This window comes from Lissotriton vulgaris, chromosome 9 (assembly GCF_964263255.1).
Source record: "Lissotriton vulgaris chromosome 9, aLisVul1.2, whole genome shotgun sequence".
In the NCBI taxonomy this organism is placed as follows: Eukaryota; Metazoa; Chordata; class Amphibia; order Caudata; family Salamandridae; genus Lissotriton; species Lissotriton vulgaris.
Genome location: NC_141697.1, coordinates 1,245,068,588 through 1,245,091,279, shown reverse-complemented (window position 1 = coordinate 1,245,091,279; position 22,692 = coordinate 1,245,068,588). Strand labels below are relative to the sequence as shown.

General features: G+C 52.4%; 1 protein-coding gene across 1 annotated transcript in view; it reads right to left on the bottom strand.

Annotated features, from left to right (window-relative positions):
* LOC147693183 (uncharacterized) overlaps window positions 1–22,692 on the bottom strand; it is a 142,507-nt gene that overhangs the window by 65,363 nt on the left and 54,452 nt on the right. The window contains exons 3-4 of the mRNA XM_086939425.1: window positions 5,342–5,455; window positions 4,192–4,305 (exon numbers count right to left, since the gene is read on the bottom strand). Of these exons, the coding sequence (XP_086795551.1) occupies window positions 4,192–4,305; window positions 5,342–5,455 (228 nt within the window). The remainder of the gene's footprint in view (window positions 1–4,191; window positions 4,306–5,341; window positions 5,456–22,692) is intronic.

The following is a 22,692-nucleotide window of genomic DNA, read 5'->3' as shown; positions in this document are numbered from 1 at the left end:
ACACCTAGCCTCTTTGACCTCTCAGAATCCAATAATAATACTGCCTCCATGCACTAGGCATACTACCTGTGTCTTCAAATATATGTCATTGTACCTTTCTCAAAGTTTCTCCTACCCCTCCACTCTCATGCCCAAAGCCAAGCTACCTCTCGGGGAACTTTCAAAAAGAAAACTTTAAAAGTCCCTCTTCCAGAATGTAGGTGTCACGTTTACCGTCTACCCACATCCCAGTCGAGAGCAAGCCTGTCGTTCATATCCATCGATAAGGCCCTAATGGTAGTCTTACATTTATTTCTGTTTCTTTTCATAATACAACCTGTTGTCTTTTTCGGCAATATGTGGAACACAAAAGTTTTTATCACCTGATATAGTTCATACATATTAATTCAAAATACTGAAAAAGGGTTCATGTAGCACAGTAGAGTTCAAAGTAAGTCCAGGAGGGTCAGACCCATGACAAATATTCAAATGTAACAAGTGCCTGTGTAATGAGTTCTATTTAGATTCACTGAATCTAAATCGATCCTTTGTGGATACATCACAAATCTTGCGCAGACAACGTAAACCTGAACCCATTCTGAGAGCCCCCGATCCAGCCCATACCTGCTTTTATCTAAAATAAAGCAAAGAGACAGCAGCAGGCTTGACACGGCACAGAAGGGCAGCTTGGCATGGGACAGTAAGCCTCAGACTCACACAGATGAAGTCAATCCAGAGCAGCCCACCGAACAGGTTTTAAACAATGTGAACGGTAACCTCAGTGAAGACAGCATGGCTCGCACTTCTGGGTCTGTCTGCACCATTTGTCTCTCAACGGGACATCTAGGTCGTGAAAAGCACACTCTCAGGGCATACTGCCTTCGGCCACAAAATACGTTTAGGTGTTGCAGATGTGGTTATGAAGACACAGGGAAGAGTGACCGCTTTTATGTGAACTTTTGACAGATTCTATTACAGGACCGGAGGCTTCAGATTATGCTTCTTTATTCTTTACTGCAAAATCATAGCAGCCAATAACAGCCAATAACAACATACAATTAGTTTAGATTAACTACATTGCCCATGATGCTTTCGCATAAGCCACGCCTCCACAGCCCATAAGAGTCGTCTGTACAGACCCATAATCCTCTTTCTTTGCTGCTCACAGCAAGAGTTAAGTGCACCTTACCTTCTGTCTAGATGTTAATATGGCAATCGATTGTGGTCTTGTTTATATCTGCTTATTCTATATTGTTCAATTGTAGCGTTATATGATCCACAGATTGGGGTGACTGTTCCCTTTGTGCGAGTGGTTTTTCCTGCGGGTATTTGCCTCAGGGGTCCGTGTATTCCAGCCCGCGTGACTTGCGCTCAATCCCTGCAACGCCGCGGTCTCTGACCTGGGGGTTTTCAGCGTGTGCGACTCGCGCTCAGCCCCTCTACCGCTCGGTCTCTGACCGGTGTATTCTCTGAGCTTCACTGAGCCAGGATCGCCTCGCAGTTTGTCCCCATTTCGAGCACTCCTATCGCTGGCATCTGGGCTCCCCTCATCGCCCGTCACACGCCGTCTTTGCCGAGTGGCTCTCGGCCGACGTGCGCTCCTCAAGCGCGCGCAATTGGGCTGCCTTTGGGCGGTTTTTGGGCACGAATTGGGCTTCGCACCTCGGCACGAAAAACCAAGTCATTCCTGCAGGCATTTGTACTCTGATTGATCTATACTTCATTGATATCGCCTTATTGGCTGAATAATCGGTGCCAGTGGGAGTGAGCCCACGCTCCTGGTATAATTGTCTTTGTGATTGGCACAAGGTCACTGACCTGTTGACTACAGCATTGCTGAGGGGGTTTCAACTCTATTGAGTGTTACTATTTGTCCTTGTGTGCTTGTGGGCTGACCCCCCGTACAACTCCTACCAAGAAGTGTTCTATATTTACTCAGTACTTACAGTACTTACCTTGATCCCTCTTTTAGGCCATGGAAGATTGAGTGAGATACCCTAATGAGGATGAGGAGGATGCTTATGAAGGGCAGTCTGAGACTGTCATGGAGGATCACCTGGTGAAGGCTTTGGACGCTTCGGTCCAGTCATCCGTTAACAAAGCCATTGAGAACACGGTTCCTCAGACCGTTCACCAGGCATTAGCAGCTCCATTATGACCCATCAAGACGCAGCTTGAGAATTTTGAGAAGCGCTATGGTTACGGCAAGGAATTGCAGAAGGGGAGCTCTGAAGCTTCGGCCTCTACTGGGGGCACTGATGCAGGGCACCATTGGCCACATACACAAGCCCTGTTGACACTGCCAAACAGTGCAGCAGGCGAACATTCTTATGCTGGCACCAAGGCAAAAAGCAAATAAAAGGTGCACGTGGACACTGATACCACCTCTACGGGCACGGATACCAACACCGATACTTCTGATGAGCAGCCTCCTCCACCAAAAAGGGCAAAAACATCCACCCCGTCAGTTTCGGAGCTTCCAAATACTCCATTTACGTTTGACCCAACCGACATCATGCACCCACGGTCCTCGGACTGGACTCCACCTCCGGAAGTCTCGGACTATCTGCACGAGAATCTCCGAAAGAGTTTCGAGGGAGGTGCGCAACCGACTTCGGTTGGAATGTCCGCGACCGGACATCACTGATAAAGTAGCGGAGACACCAGAAATTGACGCGAGCCTCCTCACTTTCTTGAAGAAATTTTCCAAGGACCCAAAGAGAGGCTTAGACCGCGCTTGGAGCGGATGCCAAGACAAGTTATTGGACGTTGTTGGTCCCTTGGCAAAAATTTGGGAGATGGCCCTTGTGGCCAAGGAAAAGTCTGCCCCGGTTGACCCTGACATCCTCGCGGCTGGTCCCAATGGGCAATATGCTTACTGGGAAACGCCAATTGCGCGATTTCGGCCGAAAGGCGCAAATCGCTTCTAATGCGAATGGACAGTAATCTCACTGAACTAGCAGAAGCTGAACACGGGCCGTTGGCCGAAGGACATCTCTTTGGAGAGCGGTTCGTAAAGGACGTCTCCAAATACGTCAGAACCTTTACATCCCTCGACAAGACCCAATCAGGAATCAAAAGAGTGTTCCAGCAGGGTGTTTTTAACAGGGCCGGACAAGGCAGGGGCCGCTCCTCAGGCCGCAATTTCAATCAAGGCTCCCAAAGAGGCGACTTTGGACGCAGCAGAGGGGACTGGGATTCCACTCGCTGAGGTACTTTCTACCCCTCCCGTCGCAGATTCAATCAAGGGTGATTCCAGAGTGGTGACAATAGAGCAGGCTTTAAAGCCCAACAGTCTTCAGGTGAGTGTAGTGGACCAGTCTCATCTACCTTTGGGGGGTTGCACACAGCACTTATTTCAGAATTGGCAGAAACTGACTTAAGATGCGTGGGTGTTGCAGTCAATCATCGGTTTTCTCTTAGAGTTCTATTCTCCTCTGTTTCAACTAGAGCTCCCCAAGCAACTCCATTTTTCCCTACAAGAATGCAGTTTTATAGACAAAGAAATCGCAGACTTGCTGCAAAAGCACGCGATAGCCCCATGCAACAAAGGGTCCTCACGGTTTTTGCAGCAACATATTTCTAGTGCAGAAAAAGGGAGGTGGAAACAGGTTAGTCCTGAACCTGAGGGATTTCAATCAGTTTCTTACTTACAACCATTTCAAGATGGAAGGCATCCATCTTCTAGCGGACTTGTTGCAGGAAGGAGATTGGCTAGTCCGGTTAGATCTCAAGGACCCCTATCTCTCCATTCCTATTTTTCCTATTTTTCCTCCTCACCGGCGCTTCCTTCAATTCTGGTGGAACGATCAGTGGTACGAATATTTGGCCCTTCCTTTCGGGCTCTGATCGGCTCCATGGTGTTTCACTAAGGTGATGAAGCCGGTTGTAGGACACCTGCAAGAACGAGGTGTGTGACTAATCATATATCTGGACATATATCTGGACTACTTATGGCTCAGAGTCCGAACATCCTTCTACAACATCTATACCTCACGACAGCGCTTCTGCAGAGCTTGGGATTTGTAATAAACCTTCCCAAATCGGTTTTTTCCCCGACGCAGACAATAGACTTCCTCGGCTTAATAGAATTGAAAATTCTTGGTGCGAATGCTAGCAAATTTTTGATTCTCCAACTGTTCTTCGATGTTTGTTGAAGTCACAGGGTAGGCTCATGAGCAATAACTTGGACATCCAAACCGCTGCCCTCACCTGCTCTCAGACGATCAGCTCTTTCCAGTGTGTCTGCGTGCTGAAGATTATTCATCTCCTGGGGTGCTGCAATATTTATCTTGAATCGCCGATCAGAATCACCCATTATATCATCTGTGACAGGAAGACAGAAATCTGTGATTTATGCTATATGGCTCATCAAGAGGTACATTTTACCAAGATTGTATTTTGCCAACATCATATTTCAGAGCTTTTCCAAAAAAGTGTTAAAATAACTCAGAAGCTTCAGAATGCAGCATTCCATCTGTCCATGACCTGAAACAGAAGCCACAAGTACAACTCACAAGGACAATCAAATCCATAGTGAAGTCTCTATTACATGAACGTTTACACTATATCAACTGCCTCAATTTATACGTGGTCATTTAGAGTAACTTATTCATTTTGACTAACTTATTCATTTTGGTATCCAAAGAAGGCACCTACTCATTAATGGGTAAATGCCTTCTGTGAATACCAAAATGGTAGTAAGTTTAGGATTTTGTATTGTTAGTTCTGTGAATCGGACACCTGGAGCGGATTTGTGTTTGAGCGATTGCCTCCCATCGCAGCTGATACACAGCTCAGAATGTTGAAAAGGTATATATATCATGTCATACGGTTTATTTCTCTGGCTTGCAATCCTGGGCTCCCTCTTCCAGTGTACAATGTTTGTTGCACTACCACAGATGTTGGGTTCTCACTTTACAATTATCGCAAATGAATTCCAACGTACACATATCTCTGCAGTTTCAGAGGACTGGCAACCGCTAAGAGACACTAACTCAGGTCCCCTTTTCATTGTATGTATGTATGTATGTGCGTATGTGTGCATGTAAGCATGTATGTACGCACACACCCGTGTATGTATGCATCTATGCATGCATGTATGTTTGCATGTATGTATGCTTGCATGTATGTATGCATGCATGCATGCAAGCATGCACGTATGTTTGTTTACACATCTGTGCAGACCCGGAGTCTAGGAATATGTAGAACAGAACTTATCTTCTGCATTACTTTTCAAAAGGCAGCTGATAACTGACATGCTCATCTCTGCTTGCACTTGTGTGCTTTGAACAGGTGTGCCAGAGTTCCGTCTCTGTGGAAACTTTGCCATCATGTCACAGTTCACTGAGTTCTCACTCACCTGGGGGCTGAGTGACCGTCTGCTTGATCTCACTCTCCTGGACATTCACAGCGCGTGGATCCTCTTCTCGGTCCTTTCCTCTAAGAGAGCAGACTGTGGTGGCGATGAGAGGACCTGTCGGCAAAAGGAAACAGAAAGCAAGAGGATCAGTGTGGATCACTGTTCGCGAAGTGCCAGAGGCGTAGCATTGATTGCTGGTCACAGCTGGTCACAGCTGGGCCACTCCTAAGGATGCCAGGGGGCCCTGGCAGGGATCTGGAGGCAGTATGTGCCCCACAGGGAAAGTCTGTGTCAGGTGCCCAATCAGGAAGGTTCTAGGCTATGCCCAGCTAGCACTGTGCCAACCCAATGCTCAAGCAACTCATGTGATGTTTCACCAATGCATCCAAGCCAATGACAAGCTGTGGAATCTGGGTGCAGGAGCATGCCAAGGGCCCCACAACAGTCCCCTGCTCATAAGGACCCCACCTGCTTTGACTACCAGCTGTGTCCTCCAAAACACAGCAATGAGACTGTGTTTGAAAGTGGTAAACTGCCTTCATTTTAGGGCGCGTGAAATTCCATTTGGTTTGATGGTTATTAAGTAGCGTCCTTGCTCAATAGCTTTCCCCCACTTTTTATTTCTCCTCTTTCAAATCCTTAGAAAATCTATGTCTGTTCAAAAGCTTTAAATATTGCTCAGTGGTAGTTACTGTGTAATTGTGGCACCACAAAGATCATAATTACAATTAATTCTCAGTTTCCGTTAATGTTGCACCAGTAAATTTCCACTGTCTTGAAAAACAGGAGTCCCCTGCTGCACGGGTCTGTACTAACAGCGTGCTCATCCCTGCTGCAGGGGTCTGTACTAACAGCGTGCTCAGCCCAGCTTCAGGGGTCTGCACTAACAGGGTGTTAAGCCCTGCTGCAGGGGTCTGCACTAACAGTGTGCTCAGCCCAGCCGCAGGGGTCTGCACTAACAGTGTGCTGAGCCCAGCCGCAGGGGTCTGCACTAACAGGGTGCTCAGCCCAGCTGCAGGGATCTGCACTAACAGGGTCCTCGGCTCTGCTGCAGGGGTCTGCACTAACAGGGTGCTCAGCTCTGCTGCAGGGGTCCACACTAACAAGGAACTCAGCCCAGCTGCAGGGGTCCGCACTAACAGGGTGTTCAGCTCTGCTGCAGAGGTCTGCACTAACAGGGTGCTCAGCCCAGCTTTAGGGGTCTGCACTAAAAGGATGCTCAGCTCTGCTGCAGTGGTCTGCACTAAAAGGATGCTCAGCTCTGCTGCAGTGGTCTGCACTAATAGGGTCCTCAGCTCTGCTGCAGGGGTCTGCACTAATAGGGTGCTCAGCTCTGCTGCAGTGGTCTGCATTAACAGGGTGCTCAGCTTTCCTGCAGGGGTCTGCACTAACAGGGTGCTCAGCCCAGCGTCAGGGGTTTGCGGTAACAGGGTCCTCAGCCCAGCTTCAGGGGTCTGCAGTAACAGGGTGCTCAGCTCTGCTGCAGGGGTCTGCAGTAACAGGGTCCTCAGCCCAGCTTCAGGGGTCTGCACTAACAAGGTGCTCAGCACTGCTGCAGGGGTCTGCAGTAACAGGGTGCTGAGCTCTGCTGCAGGGGTCTGCACTAACAGGGTCCTCAGCCCAGCTTCATGGGTCTGCAGTAACAGGGAGCTCAGCCCAGCTTCAGGGGTTTGCAGTAACAGGGTCCTCAACCCAGCCTCAGGGGTCTGCACTAAAAGGGTCCTCAGCCCAGCGCCGGGGTCTGCAGTAACAGGGTGCTCAGCCCTGCTGCAGGGGTCTGCACTAACAGGGTGCTCAGCCCAGCTTCAGGGGTTTGCAGTAACAGGGTCCTCAGCCCAGCCTCAGGGGTCTGCACTAACAGGGTCCTCAGCCCAGCTTCCGGGGTCTGCACTAACAGGGCGCTCAGCCCTGCTGCAGGGGTCTGCACTAACAGGGTGCTAAGCCCAGCTTTAGGGGTCTACAGTAACAGGGTGCTCAGCCCAGCGTCAGGGGTCTACAGTAACAGGGTCCTCAGCCCAGCCTCAGGGGTCTGCACTAACAGGGTCCTAAGCCCAGCTTCATGGGTCTGCAGTAACAGGGTCCTCAGCCCAGCTTCAGGGGTCTGCACTAACAGGGTGCTCAGCCCTGCTGCAGGGTTCCGCACTAACCGGATGCTGAGCTCTGCTGCAGGGGTCTGCACTAACAGGGTGCTCAGCCCAGCTGCATGGATCTGCACTAACAGGGTGCTCATCTCTGCTGCAGGGGTCTGCACTAACAGGGTACTCATCCCAGCTGCATGGGTCTGCACTAACTGGGTGCTCAGCTCTGCTGCATGGGTCAGCACTAACAGGGTGCTCAGCTCTGCTTTAGTGGTCTGCACTAACAGGGTGCTCAGCCCTGCTGCAGGGGTCTGCACTAACAGGGTGCTCTGCTCTGCTGCAGGGGTCTGCACTAACAGGGTGCTCAGCTCTGCTGCAGGGGTCTGCACTAACAGGGTGCTCTGCTCTGCTGCAGGGGTCTGCACTAACAGGGTGCTCAGCCCAGCGTCACGGGTCTGCACTAACAGGGTCCTCAGCCCAGCTTCAGGGGTCTGCAGTAACAGGGTGCTCAGCTCTGCTGCAGGGGTCTGCACTAACAGAGTCCTCAGCCCAGCTTCATATGTCTGCAGTAACAGGGAGCTCAGCCCAGCTTCAGGGGTCTGCACTAACAGGGTGCTCAGCCCTGCTGCAGGGGTCTGCACTAATAGGGTGCTCAGCCCAGCTTTAGGGGTCTGCACTAACAGGATGCTAAGCTTTGCTGCAGTGGTCTGCACTAACAGGGTGCTCAGCTCTGCTGCAGGGGTCTGCAGTAACAGGGTGCTCAGCCCATCGTCAGGGGTCTGCACTAACAGGGTCCTCAGCCCAGCTTCAGGGGTCTGCAATAACAGGGTGCTCATCTCTGCTGCAGGGGTCTGCACTAACAGGGTGCTCAGCTCTGCTGCAGGGGTCTGCAGTAACAGGGTGCTCAGCCCATCGTCAGGGGTCTGCACTAACAGGGTCCTCAGCCCAGCTTCATGGGTCTGCAGTAACAGGGAGCTCAGCCCAGCTTCAGGGGTCTGCAGTAACAGTGTCCTCAGCACAGCTTCAGGGGTCTGCACTAGCAGGGTGCTCTGCCCTGCTGCAGGGGTCCGCACTAACCGGGTGCTGAGCTCTGCTGCAGGGGTCTGCACTAGCAGGGTGCTCAGCCCTGCTGCATGGGTCTGCACTAACAGGGTGCTCATCTCTGCTGCAGGGGTCTGCACTAACAGGGTGCTCAGCCCAGCTGCATGGGTCTGCACTAACTGGGTGCTCAGCTCTGCTGCATGGGTCAGCACTAACAGGGTGATCAGCCCTGCTGCAGAGGTCTGCACTAACAGGGTGCTCAGCCCAGCTGCATGGGTCTGAACTAACAGGGTCCTCAGCCCAGCTTCAGGGGTCTGCACTAACAGGGTGCTCAGCTCTTCTGCAGGAGTCTACACTAACAGGGTGCTCAGCTCTGCTGCAGGGGTCTGCACTAACAGGGTGCTCTGCTCTCCTGCAGGGGTCTGCACTAACTGGGTGCTAAGCTCTGTTGCAGGGGTCTGCACTAACAGGGTGCTCAGCCCAGCTGCAGGGGTGTGCACCAACAGGGTGTTCAGACCTGCTGCAGGGGTCTGCACCAACAGGGTGCTCAGAACTGCTGCAGGGGTCTGCACTAATAGGGTCCTTAGCCCTGCTGCAGGGGTCTGCACTAACTGGGGGCTCAGCTCTGCAGCAGGGGTCTGCACTAACTGGGGGTTCAGCTCTGCTGCAGCGGTCTGCACTAACAGGGTGCTCAGCCCAGCTGCAGGGGTCTGCACGAACAGGGTGCTCAGCCCTGCTGCAGGGGTCTGCACTAACAGGGTGCTCAGCTCTGCTGCAAGGGTCTGCACTAACAGGGGGCTGCGCCCAGCTGCAGGGGTCTGCACTAACAGGATGCTCAGCCCTGCTGCAGGGGTCTGCACTATCAGGGTGCTCAGCTTTGCTGCAGGGGTCTGCACTAACAGAGTGCAGAGCTCTGCTGCAGGGGTCTGCACTAAGAGGGTGCTCAGCCCAGCTGCATGGGTCTGCACTAACAGGGTGCTCATCTCTGCTGCAGGGGTCTGCACTAACAGGGTGCTCAGCCCAGCTGCATGGGTCTGCACTAACCGGGTGCCCAGCTCTGCTGCATTGGGCTGCACTAACAGGGTGCTCAGCCCTGCTGCAGTGGGCTGCACTGTAACAGGGTGCTCAGCCCTGCTGCAGTGGTCTGCACTAACTGGATGCTCAGCTTTGCTGCAGGGGTCTGCACTAACAGGGTGCTGTTCTGACATGGTTTTTGGCTCTATTTCGGAGTGATGATGACTTTAAGCTTGCTAACATCTATAATCTGTATTCTTACCTTGTGTTGGCCCTTTTAAGCCCTTTCTTCCAGACCTATAAGAGGATAACTGCTTTATATGATGATAGATCCCTTATTCTTGACTCTAATCCATCTATTGCCTATTGGCTTTGACATAATTATGTGTCCTTTGTAGTCCTGACTTTATATTACATATTGGTAGGTTTGTGTAGGTACTCTGACAGAGCTAAGGGTTATTTCATCCTTCTCAGGCCTACAAGGCCCAGAACTAGAGAGACTCCATTTTGCTTTCTGTCCCTGCAGAGCTGAGATGCTTGCAGGGTAAAGGTAATGTTTATAGTTAATCCTGTTGTTTGCTAGGGGAAAACCAGCCAGGACTGGTTCTTATCCGAAGAATGTGTTTGTCTCTTGGGCCCAGACGTAACATGCGGATGGCCACTGCGGTTGCGCGAGGGGCCCTGAAGCTGGCACAGGAATTCGGTGGGAGGCAGCCCTCTGTTGGAAATTTCCATGAGGGAAGAGCATTCTATATTAGTGAAGTGCAGAGGCGGAGTCAGTTATAAAGAGTTGAGCTGGAGTTGCAGAAAGAGTTCGAGCTGGAAGTAGTTGAGCTAGAGTTGCAGAAAGAGTTGTGTTGGAGGAGCAGAAAGAGTTTGAGCTAGAAAGAGTTCGAGCTGGAAGGAGTTGAGCTGGAGTTGCAGACAGAGTTGAGTTGGATTGGAGCAGAGGAGAGGAGTGGAGTTGCAGAAGGAGTGGAGAATCAGAAAGAGTTAAGTGCAGAAAGAGAGGAGTTGGAGCAGAGGAGAAGAGACAGAATATGCTTGATACAGATAGAAGACAGACAGACAGTCAGTGAGCTGGAACTGAAGGAAGAAGTCAGAAGCAGTTACTTATCAGGAGGAGTTGTGAACAGCTGGAGTCTGAAGTAATGCCTTTTAGAAGAGACTGAAGTTATATCGTGGATTAATCAGTGGGAGCAGCTGGAGTGAATTGGACATTGGCACGGAGATAATCAGACAGAGTGGAGAAGCTAGTGGAGCGAACGGTTATCAGAGCGGCAGAAACAATTAGACTGAAGTTGGAAGGTGGAGAGAGTTCGTGGGGGAGAGGAATCCAGTGCAGAGTGATCAGCGCAGATGTGTGTCGATGAGTGCAGGAGAGGATCTAAGACGAGCTAAGGCACAGACGAGAGAGGAGCCCAGATGACAGCTAGAGCAAGACCCCACACTCCTTAGGTGATATTGTTCTTTACTCTTTAAATATTAACCTTGTCCTTATACTATATGTCTAATCCTTTTTCTTTCAGCGGTGTGTTACAGTTCCTGTTAGTTACAGAGACCCCGCAGATTTGTGGATGTGTCTATTCCCATTTTATTGTTATTGTAATAAAGATACCCCAGTTCTTAGTGAACCAGTGTGCATGTGTTGTTCTTATGATAGAGCTAACCTTTCAAAAGGAAATAGGAGCGCTTAAATCAGGGAATAATTCTTGCATACAGTGTGTGTCTCTTATTCTTAAAGCACAGGTAACCTTTCCTTCTAGTCAGGCGTTACAGCCAGAACAGATGCTGCCCCTGATCAGGTAAGTAGCCACTGAATAATTAGGGAGAGAGAGGAGCCCTTGAGCTAGGAGAATAGGTTATACACTAAGTAATTCGGCCATTCCATAATAATATTGTAGTAGTGAACCTCTAGTGAATAGTGAGAGAAACTTCCCAACATAGAGAGAGAGAGAGAGAGCTGAAGGTATTCATAGGAAAGTGATCATCGTTGGGATGCGGCGTTATACCCACCGGATTGTGGCTTGTTAATGAGAGCACCGGAGGGACACGGTGTGTAGTGAGATTGCTGCTAGAGAGAGAGTGGCATTAGTGAGAGCACTGATTGTGGTCAGTGTGTATACCCACAGGATTGTGGCTTGGGACCTGGATGAAATAGTGAGAGCACTGGGGGGATACAGTGCCTATCTTGAGCGAGCACTGGGTGTAACCAGTGTGTAATGGTAAATAATCAGAACTGCCCCAGGGTAGATTAGTCTGGACCCATGTGGTCGCGAGACTATGAGGTATGAGTGTGGTGTAGGGCATGGACGTCCTTAGTAATCAGTGAGTATTCCTAGTAACCCCTATAGATTTAGTGGTGTTTCTGATGATATGAGCTTGTATATTGCGAGTTCCCCATCCTCAGGTAGGTACCCAAGTGCCTGGACCGATGGGTCCTGAGGAGGGAGGTGGTAACGTTCCGGCTGGGTTGGAGGTGCTCTGAGGAGCTGATACTATCTGGTCCGAGAATCTGGCCGTTACAGGTGCTCAGCCCAGCTGCAGAGGTATGCACCAACAGGGTGCTCAGACCTGCTGCAGGGGTCTGCACCAACAGGGGGCTCAGAACTGCTGCAGGGGTCTGCACTAATATGGGTCCTCAGCCCTGCTGCAGGGGTCTGCACTTACTGGGGGCTCAACTCTGCAGCAGGGGTCTGCACTAACTGGGGGCTCAGCTCTGCTGCAGCGGTCTGCACTAACTGGGGGCTCAGCTCTGCAGCAGGGGTCTGCACTAACTGGGGAATCAGCTCTGCTGCAGTGGTCTGCACTAACAGGGGGCTCAGCCCAGCTGCAGGAGTCTGCACTAACAGGGTGCTCAGCCCTGCTGCATGGGTCAGCACTAACAGGGTGCTCATCTCTGCTGCAGGGGTCTGCACTAACAGGGTGCTCAGCCCAGCTGCATGGGTCTGCACTAACCGGGGGCTCAGCTCTGCTGCAGTGGTCTGCACTAACAGGGTGCTCAGCCCAGCTGCATGGGTCTGCACTAACAGGGTGCTCATCTCTGCTGCAGGGGTCTGCACTAACAGGGTGCTCAGCCCAGCTTTAGGGGTCTGCACTAACAGGGTGCTCAGCCCAGCTGCAGGGATCTACACTAACAGGGTGCTCAGCCCAGATGCAGCGGTCTGCAGTAACATGGTGCTCAGCTCTGCTGCAGGGGTCTGCACTGACAGGGTGCTCAGCCCTGCTGCAGGGGTCTGCACTAACAGGGTGCTCAGCCCTGCTGCAGGGGTCTGCACTAACAGAGTGCTGAGCTCTGCTGCAAGGGTCTGCTCTAAGAGGGTGCTCATCCCAGCTGCATGGGTCTGCACTAACAGGGTACTCATCTCTGCTACAGGGGTCTGCACTAACAGGGTGCTCAGCCCAGCTGCGTGGGTCTGCACTAACCGGGGGCTCAGCTCTGCTGCATGGGGCTGCACTAACAGGGTGCTCAGCCCTGCTGCAGTGGTCTGCACTAACAGGGTGCTCAGCCCAGCTGCATGGGTCTGCACTAACAGGGTGCTCGTCCCTGCTGCAGGGGTCTGCACTAACAGGGTGCTCAGCCCAGCTTTAGGGGTCTACACTAACAGGGTGCTCAGCCCTGCTTCAGTGGTCTGCACTAACCGGGTGCTCAGCCCTGCTGCAGGGATCTACACTAACAGGGTGCTCAGCCCAGATGCAGGAGTCTGTACTAACAGGGTGATCAGCTCTGCTGCAGGGGTCTGCACTAACAGGGTGCTCAGCCCTGCTGCAGGGGTCTGCAATAACAGGGTGCTCAGCCCTGCTGCAGGGGTCTGCACTAACAGGGTGCTCAGCCCTGCTGCAGGGGTCTGCACTAACAGGGTGCTCAGCCCTGCTGTAGGGGTCTACACTTACAGGGTGCTCAGCCCAGCTTTAAGGGTCTGCACTAAAACGGTGCTCAGCCCAGCTGCAGGGGTCTGCACTAACAGGGTGTTCAGCTCTGCAGCAGGGGTCTGCACTAACACAGGGTGCTGAGCTCTGCTGCAGGGGTCTGCAATAACAGGGTGCTGAGCTCTGCTGCAGGGGTCTGCACTAACAGGGTGCTGAGCTCTGCTGCATGGGGTCTGCACTAACAGGGTGCTCAGCTCTGCTGCAAGGGTCTGCGGTAACAGGGTGCTACTCTGCTGCAGGGGTCTGCACTAACAGGGTGCTCAGCCCTGCTGCAGGGGTCTGCACTAACAGGGTGCTCAGCCCAGCTGCAGGGATCTGCACTAACAGGGTGCATAGCACTGCTGCAGGAGCCTACACTAACAGGGTGCTCATCCCAGCTGTAGGGGTCTGCACTAACAGGGTCCTCAGCTCTGCTGCAGGGGTCTGCACTAACAGGGTGCTCAGCCCTGCTGCAGGGGTCTGCACTAACAGGGTGCTCAGCCCAGCTGCAGGGATCTGCACTAACAGGGTGCTTAGCACTGCTGCAGGAGCCTACACTAACAGGGTGCTCAGCCCAGCTTTAGGGGTCTGCACTAACAGGGTGCTCAGCCCAGCTGCAGGGGTATGCACTAACAGGGTGCTGAGCTCTGCTGCAGGGGTCTGCACTAACAGGGGGCTCAGCTCTGTTGCAGGGGTCTGCACTAACTGGGTGTTCAGCCCAGCTGCAGGGGTCTGCACTAACAGGGTGCTCAGCCCAGCTGCATGGGTCTGCACTAACCGGGGGCTCAGCTCTGCTGCAGTGGTCTGCACTAACAGGGTGCTCTTCTCTGCTGCAGGGGTCTGCACTAACAGGGTGCTCAACCCAGCTGCATGGGTCTGCACTAACTGGGTGCTCAGCTCTGCTGCATGGGTCAGCACTAACAGGGTGCTCAGCCCTGCTTCAGTGGTCTGCACTAACAGGGTGCTCAGCCCAGCTGCAGGGGTCTGCACTAACAGGGTGCTCAGCCTAGCTGCAGGGGTCTGCACTAACAGGGTCCTCATCTCTGCTGCAGGGGTCTGCACTAACAGGGTGCTCAGCTCTGCTGCAGGGGTCTGAACTGACAGGGTGCTCAGCTCTGCTGCAGGGGTCTGCACTAACAGAGTGCTCAGCTCTGCTGGAGCGGTCTGCACTAACAGGGTGCTAAGCCCTGCTGCAGTGCTCTGCACTAACAGGGTGCTCAGCCCAGCTTTAGGGGTCTGCACTAACAGGTTGCTCAGCCCAGCTGCAGGGGTCTGCACTAACAGGGTGCTCAGCCCAGCTGCAAGGGTCTGCACTAAGAGGGTGCTCAGCTCTGCTGCAGGGGTCTGCACTAACTGGGGGCTCAGCTCTGCTTCAGGGATCTGAACTAACTGGGTGCTCAGCCTTGCTACAGGGCTCTGCACTAACTGGGGCCTCAGCTCTGTTGCAGGGGTCTGCACTAACTTGGTGTTCAGCCCAGCTGAAGGGGTCTGCACTAACAGGGTGCTCAGCCCAGCTGCATGGGTCTGCACTAACAGGGTGTGCTCTGCTCTGCTTCAGTGGTCTGCACTAACAGGGTGCTCTGCTCTGCTGCAGGGGTCTGCACTAACTGGGTGCTCAGCTCTGCTGCAGGGGTCTGCACTAACAGGGTGCTCAGCCCAGCTACAGGGGTATGCACCATTAGGGTGCTCAGACCTGCTGCAGGGGTCTGCACCAACAGGGTAGTCAGAACTGCTGCAGGAGTTGGCACTAATAGGGTCCTCAGCCCTGCTGCAGGGGTCTGCACTAACAGGGTGCTCATCTCTGCTGCAGGGGTCTGCACTAACAGGGTGCTCAGCCCAGCTGCATGGGTCTGCACTAACTTGGTGCTCAGCTCTGCTGCATGGGTCAGCACTAACAGGGTGCTCGGCCCTGCTGCAGTGGTCTGCACTAACAGGGTGCTCAGCCCAGCTGCATGGGTCTGCACTAACAGGGTGCTCATCTCTGCTGCAGTGGTCTGCACTAACATGGTGCTCTGCCCTGTTGCAGTGGTCTGCACTAACAGGGTGCTCAGCCCAGATTTAGGGGTCTACACTAACAGGGTGCTCAGCCCAGCTGCATGGGGCTGCACTACCAGGGTCCTCAGCTCTGCTGCAGGGGTCTGCTCTAACAGGGTGCTCAGCTCTGCTGCAGGGGTCTGCACTAACAGGCTGCTCAGCCCTGCTGTAGGGGTCTACACTTACAGGGTGCTCAGCCCAGCTTTAAGGGTCTGCACTAAAACGGTGCTCAGCCCAGCTGCAGGGGTCTGCACTAACAGGGTGTTCAGCTCTGCAGCAGGGGTCTGCACTAACACAGGGTGCTGAGCTCTGCTGCAGGGGTCTGCAATAACAGGGTGCTGAGCTCTGCTGCAGGGGTCTGCACTAACAGGGTGCTGAGCTCTGCTGCATGGGGTCTGCACTAACAGGGTGCTCAGCTCTGCTGCAAGGGTCTGCGGTAACAGGGTGCTACTCTGCTGCAGGGGTCTGCACTAACAGGGTGCTCTGCCCTGCTGCAGGGGTCTGCACTAACAGGGTGCTCAGCCCAGCTGCAGGGATCTGCACTAACAGGGTGCTTAGCACTGCTGCAGGAGCCTACACTAACAGGGTGCTCATCCCAGCTGTAGGGGTCTGCACTAACAGGGTCCTCAGCTCTGCTGCAGGGGTCTGCACTAACAGGGTGCTCAGCCCTGCTGCAGGGGTCTGCACTAACAGGGTGCTCAGCCCAGCTGCAGGGATCTGCACTAACAGGGTGCTTAGCACTGCTGCAGGAGCCTACACTAACAGGGTGCTCAGCCCAGCTTTAGGGGTCTGCACTAACAGGGTGCTCAGCCCAGCTGCAGGGGTATGCACTAACAGGGTGCTGAGCTCTGCTGCAGGGGTCTGCACTAACAGGGGGCTCAGCTCTGTTGCAGGGGTCTGCACTAACTGGGTGTTCAGCCCAGCTGCAGGGGTCTGCACTAACAGGGTGCTCAGCCCAGCTGCATGGGTCTGCACTAACCGGGGGCTCAGCTCTGCTGCAGTGGTCTGCACTAACAGGGTGCTCTTCTCTGCTGCAGGGGTCTGCACTAACAGGGTGCTCAACCCAGCTGCATGGGTCTGCACTAACTGGGTGCTCAGCTCTGCTGCATGGGTCACCACTAACAGGGTGCTCAGCCCTGCTTCAGTGGTCTGCACTAACAGGGTGCTCAGCCCAGCTGCAGGGGTCTGCACTAACAGGGTGCTCAGCCTAGCTGCAGGGGTCTGCACTAACAGGGTCCTCATCTCTGCTGCAGGGGTCTGCACTAACAGGGTGCTCAGCTCTGCTGCAGGGGTCTGAACTGACAGGGTGCTCAGCTCTGCTGCAGGGGTCTGCACTAACAGAGTGCTCAGCTCTGCTGGAGCGGTCTGCACTAACAGGGTGCTAAGCCCTGCTGCAGTGCTCTGCACTAACAGGGTGCTCAGCCCAGCTTTAGGGGTCTGCACTAACAGGTTGCTCAGCCCAGCTGCAGGGGTCTGCACTAACAGTGTGCTCAGCCCAGCTGCAAGGGTCTGCACTAAGAGGGTGCTCAGCTCTGCTGCAGGGGTCTGCACTAACTGGGGGCTCAGCTCTGCTTCAGGGATCTGAACTAACTGGGTGCTCAGCCTTGCTACAGGGCTCTGCACTAACTGGGGCCTCAGCTCTGTTGCAGGGGTCTGCACTAACTTGGTGTTCAGCCCAGCTGAAGGGGTCTGCACTAACAGGGTGCTCAGCCCAGCTGCATGGGTCTGCACTAACAGGGTGTGCTCTGCTCTGCTGCAGGGGTTTGCACTAACAGGGTGCTCAGCTCTGCTGCAGGGGTCTGCACTAACAGGGTGCTCTGCTCTGCTGCAGGGGTCTGCACTAACTGGGTGCTCAGCTCTGCTGCAGGGGTCTGCACTAACAGGGTGCTCAGCCCAGCTGCATGGGTCTGCACTAACTTGGTGCTCAGCTCTGCTGCATGGGTCAGCACTAACAGGGTGCTCGGCCCTGCTGCAGTGGTCTGCACTAACAGGGTGCTCAGCCCAGCTGCATGGGTCTGCACTAACAGGGTGCTCATCTCTGCTGCAGTGGTCTGCACTAACATGGTGCTCTGCCCTGTTGCAGTGGTCTGCACTAACAGGGTGCTCAGCCCAGATTTAGGGGTCTACACTAACAGGGTGCTCAGCCCAGCTGCATGGGGCTGCACTACCAGGGTCCTCAGCTCTGCTGCAGGGGTCTGCTCTAACAGGGTGCTCAGCTCTGCTGCAGGGGTCTGCACTAACAGGCTGCTGAGCCCTGCTGCAGTGGTCTGCACTAACAGGGTGCTCAGCCCAGCTTTAGGGGTCTGCACTAACAGGGTGCTCAGCCCAGATGCAGGGGTCTGCACTAACAGGGTGCTCAGCTCTGCTGCAGGGGTCTGCACCAACTGGGGGCTCAGCTCTGCTGCAGGGGTCTGCACTACCTGGGTGTTCAGCCCTACTGCATGGGTCTGCACTAACTGGGGGCTCAGCTCTGTTGCAGGGGTCTGCACTAACTGGGTGTTCAGCCCAGCTGCAGGGGTCTGCACTAACAGGGTGCTCAGCCCAGCTTTAGGGGTCTGCACTAACAGGGTGCTCAGCCCAGATGCAGGGGTCTGCACTAACAGGGTGCTCAGCTCTGCTGCAGGGGTCTGCACTAACTGGGGGCTCAGCTCTGCTGCAGGGGTCTGCACTACGTGGGTGCTCAGCCCTGCTGCAGGGGTCTGCACTAACTGGGGGCTCAGCTCTGTTGCAGGGGTCTGCACGAACTGGGTGTTCAGCCCAGCTGCAGGGGTCTGCACTAACAGGGTGCTCGGCCCAGCTGCATGGGTCTGCACTAACAGGGTGCTCTGCTCTGCTGCAGGGGTCTGCACTAACAGGGTGCTCAGCTCTGCTGCAGGGGTCTGCATTAACAGGGTGCTCTGCTGCAGGGGTCTGCACTAACTGGGTGCTCAGCTCTGCTGCAGGGGTCTGCACTAACAGGGTGCTTAGACCTGCTGCAGGGGTCTGCACTAATAGGGTCCTCAGCCCTGCTGCAGGGATATGCACTAACTGGGGGCTCAGCTCTGCAGCAGGGGACTGCACTAACTGGGGGCTCAGCTCTGCTGCAGGGGTCTGCACTAACACGGTGCTCAGCCCAGCTGCGGGGGTGTAATTACCAGATTTTCAGACCAGATAGAACCAGCTCACTGAGCAACACCAACCTGGCCAAAACGTAACCACCTCCCTCCTCAGGACCATCTATCCAGGCACCTGGGTACCTACCTGAGGATGGGGAACTCACACTATACAAGCTCATATCATCAGAAACACCACTAAATCTATAGGGATTACTAGGAATACTCACTGATTACTAGGGACATCCATGCCCTACACCACACTCATACCTCATAGTCTCGCGACCACATGGGTCCAGACTTATCTACCCTGGGGCAGTTCTGATTATTTACCATTACACACTGATCTCCCTCAGTGCTCACTCGACACACAATCCGGCGCGTCTACACACTGGGCTGCAGCCCCAGTGCTCTCTGTTTATCCGGTCCACAATCCAGCGGACCTAAACACCGTGTCCCCCCGGTGCTCACTCACTTACAACATGATCCACAATCCGGCGGATCTACACACCGTATCCCCCCGGTGCTCACTCACTTACAACATGATCCACAATCCGGCGGATCTACACACTGACTACCCTCAGTGCTCACTCAAGCCGCAATCTTGCGGGTATACACACTGACCACAATCAGTGCTCTCACTAACGCCACTTACCAATGACGATCACTTTCCTATGAATACCTTCAGCTCTCTGTCTCTCTATGTTGGGAAGTCTCTCTCACTATTCACTAAGGGTTCGCTACTACAATAATATTATGGGATGGCCGAATCACTTAGTGTCAATAATTCCCTAGCTCAAGGGCTCCTCTCTCTCCCTAATTATTCAGACTTACCGGATCAGGGGCAGCATCTGTTCTGGCTGTAACATCTGACTAGAAGAAAAGGTTACCTGTGCTTTGAAATAGTGGACACACACTGTGTGCCAGAGTTATTCCCTGATTTAAATGCTCCTATTTCCTTTTGATCCATCAGTTGCTAAAGCATCTGGTTAGAAGAAAGGCTAGCTTTATCATAAGAATAACACATGCACACTAGTTCACTAAGAACTGGGGTAGCTTTATTACAATAATAGAATGCACATACACAAATCTGCGGGGTCTCTACAACTAACAGGAACTTTAACACACCGCTGAAAGAAAAGGATTAGACATACAGTATGAGGGCAAGGTTATCTGCGGGGTCTCTTGATTAACAGGAACTTTAACACACAGCTGAAAGAAAAGGATTAGACATACAGTATGAGGGCAAGGTTATCTGCGGGGTCTCTTGATTAACAGGAACTTTAACACACAGCTGAAAGAAAAGGATTAGGCATACAATAGAAAGCACTAATATAACAAAACTGATAGCACCTGATTAGTATGAAGTCTTGCTCTAGCTGTCATCTGGGCTCCTCTCTCGTCTGTGCCTTAGCTCGTCTTAGATTCTCTCCTGCACTCTTGGACACACATCTGCGCTGATCACTTTGCACTGGACTTCTCTCCCCCCACGGACTCTCTCCACCTTCCGACTTCAATCTAATGGTTTCTGCCGCTCTGATAATCATTCGTTCCACTAGCTTTTTCACTCTGTTTAAATGTCTCTGTGCCAATGTCCAATTAACTCCAGCTGCTCCCACAGATTAATCCACGATATAACTTCAGTCTCTTCTAAAAGGCATTACTTCAGACTCCAGCTATTCACAACTCCTCCTGATAAGTAACTGCTTCTGCTTCCTTCAGTTCCAGCTCACTGACTGTCTGTTTGTCTTCTCTCTGTTCCAAGCATCTTCTGTCTCTTCTCTTCCTGCAACTCCACTCCTCCTCTGTGCCAATTCAACATAAACTCTTTCTGATTCTCCACTCCTTCTGCAACTCCAGCTCAACTGCCTTCAGCTCAAACTCTTTCCGCTCCTCCAACTCAACCAACACTCTCCGCTCCTCCAATTCAACTCAACTAACTGACTCCGCCTCTGCACTTCACTATTATAGAATGCTCTTCCCTCATGGAAATTTCCAACAGAGGGATGCCTCCCTCCGAATTCCTGTGCCAGCTTCAGGGCCCCTTGCGCAGCCGCAGTGACCATCTGCATGTTACGTCTGGGCCCAAGAGACAAACACATTCCTTGGATAAGAACCAGTCCTGGCTGGTTTTCCTCTAGCACACAACAGCCTTAACTATAAACATTACCTTTCCCCTTGAAGCATCTCAGCTCTGCAGGGATAGAAAGCAAAATAGAGTCTCTCTAGTTCTGGGCCTTGTAGGCCTGAGGAGGATGAAATAACCCTTAGCTCTGTCAGAGTACCTACACAAACCATACCAATGTGTCTACTATAGGCAAAATAATGGAAGGCAAAGCCAATAGGCAATAGATGGATTAGAGTAAGGGATCTATCATCATATAAAGCAGCTATCCTCTTCTAGATCTGGAAGAAAGGGCTTAAAAGAGCCAACACAAGCTAAAAATACATATCCTAGATGTGAGCAAGCTTAAAGTCTTTATCACTCCAAAATAGAGCCAAAAAACCCGTCAAGACAGGGGGTCTGCACTAACAGGGTGCTCAGCCCTGCTGCAGGGGTCTGCACTAACAGGGTGCTCAGCTCTGCTGCAGGGGTCTGCACTAACAGGGTACTCAGCCCAGCTGCAGGGGTCTGTACTAACAGGGTGCTCAGCCCTGCTGCGGGGGTCTGCACTAACAGGGTGCTCAGCTTTGCTGCAGGGGTCTGCACTAACAGGGTGCTCAGCCCAGCTGCATGCGCGAGTTGTAAACTCTGCTGTATATATTGAAAAACAACTATTTTCAACATGCACTTGAGTAGCGAAACCGAAACTTACCAGCTGCGCGTCGTGAGCTGTCTACGTTAGAAGCTCACGCGCGCGACCCAATCCGAAGGCGCGCGTCTGAATCTGCCTCTGCCATTGACAATGCTGCGCGCGTGGCCAGCTCTTGTCTCCACTCGTTGTCGGCTGAGCCGACAGCTATAGTCCTCGTGGCGAGAGTCCGTTTTAGCTAGGGCGAGACCTAAAAAGGCGTGTCCCTGAACCAACATTTACCTTCCTGCCAAATTTGGTGTCATTCTGTTCAGCAATTCGGGCAATATTTAAAGTTCTTATTGAAATTAACATAGAGAAAGAGTTTTTTGGGGCGTCCCCCTTTTCTAACGCCCGCTTGACGGATCACACCGAAACTTTCAAGACAGCAGCTGAACTGAGTGTTGAACTTGTTTTGAAAATTTTGTGAGAATTCATCAAAAACGCCATAGTTATTGGCAAAACCAAAAATGCTCTCCCTATGTAAGCTGGCTCCTAACTATGTGTATATTCACTGGAAAAAACAAAGGTTACAGGGACGTTATAGTTAGGCTCACATTTCACTCGTACAAAACCAGAGAAATTCAGCAGTTATAGTTACCGGAGCTAACTATAACTAACACCCCCGCAATGCACAGAGTATGACCTCACATACTACATCACTCATGACATGTTCAGTGACATCATTTTATGGAATGTATTTTAATGCTTTTTTGGCCTGTCATGGTACCTCTGGGACTCCTGGACCAACTTCATGGGGTCAGGGCATTCCTACCCAGCCCCCTTTTCTTTCCTTTTTTACATCTTGTTTTGGGACTCAGCTCAAGATGGCTGCCAACACTTCCTGTGTTGAAGTGTTGGCAGCTAATCACAGCTCTGTATTTCACTCCTCGAGCTTGTTATTTTTCACGATATCACTAACTATATTTTCTTAAATTTCACAACAACTACTGAATGGATTCACACCAAGTAACTGAAAGGCAGCTCTGCGTAACCAAATCTTCCTTTTTGACGAATTTGGTGCAATTCCGTCCACTGCTTTGGGCTGCAGACACATTTTTCCTACACCACTAGTGGATGCAAAATAGATGGGTGTGTTTCTTTAAATGTTGTCAGTTGTTCCTTTTTAATGAGATTAGCATCACCTGTGGGGAGCTTTTATATTGGGACTAACATGGAGTATTATTAGGTTGAGATAGGCTGCTGAGACAGCCGAAAAGCGTTCCTGTATTTTCATCACCTGTTATTTGTTCAATATGCTTCATTCAACATGATGTTAAACTGAACCTGAGTGCGGGCTTCCTCTTTCTGGAGAAAGGAGCTGCCTGTTTTTCTAGCAGAATATTTTGGTCTCTTCAATCTGGGAATAACACCCAAAGGCGGCAAATGTA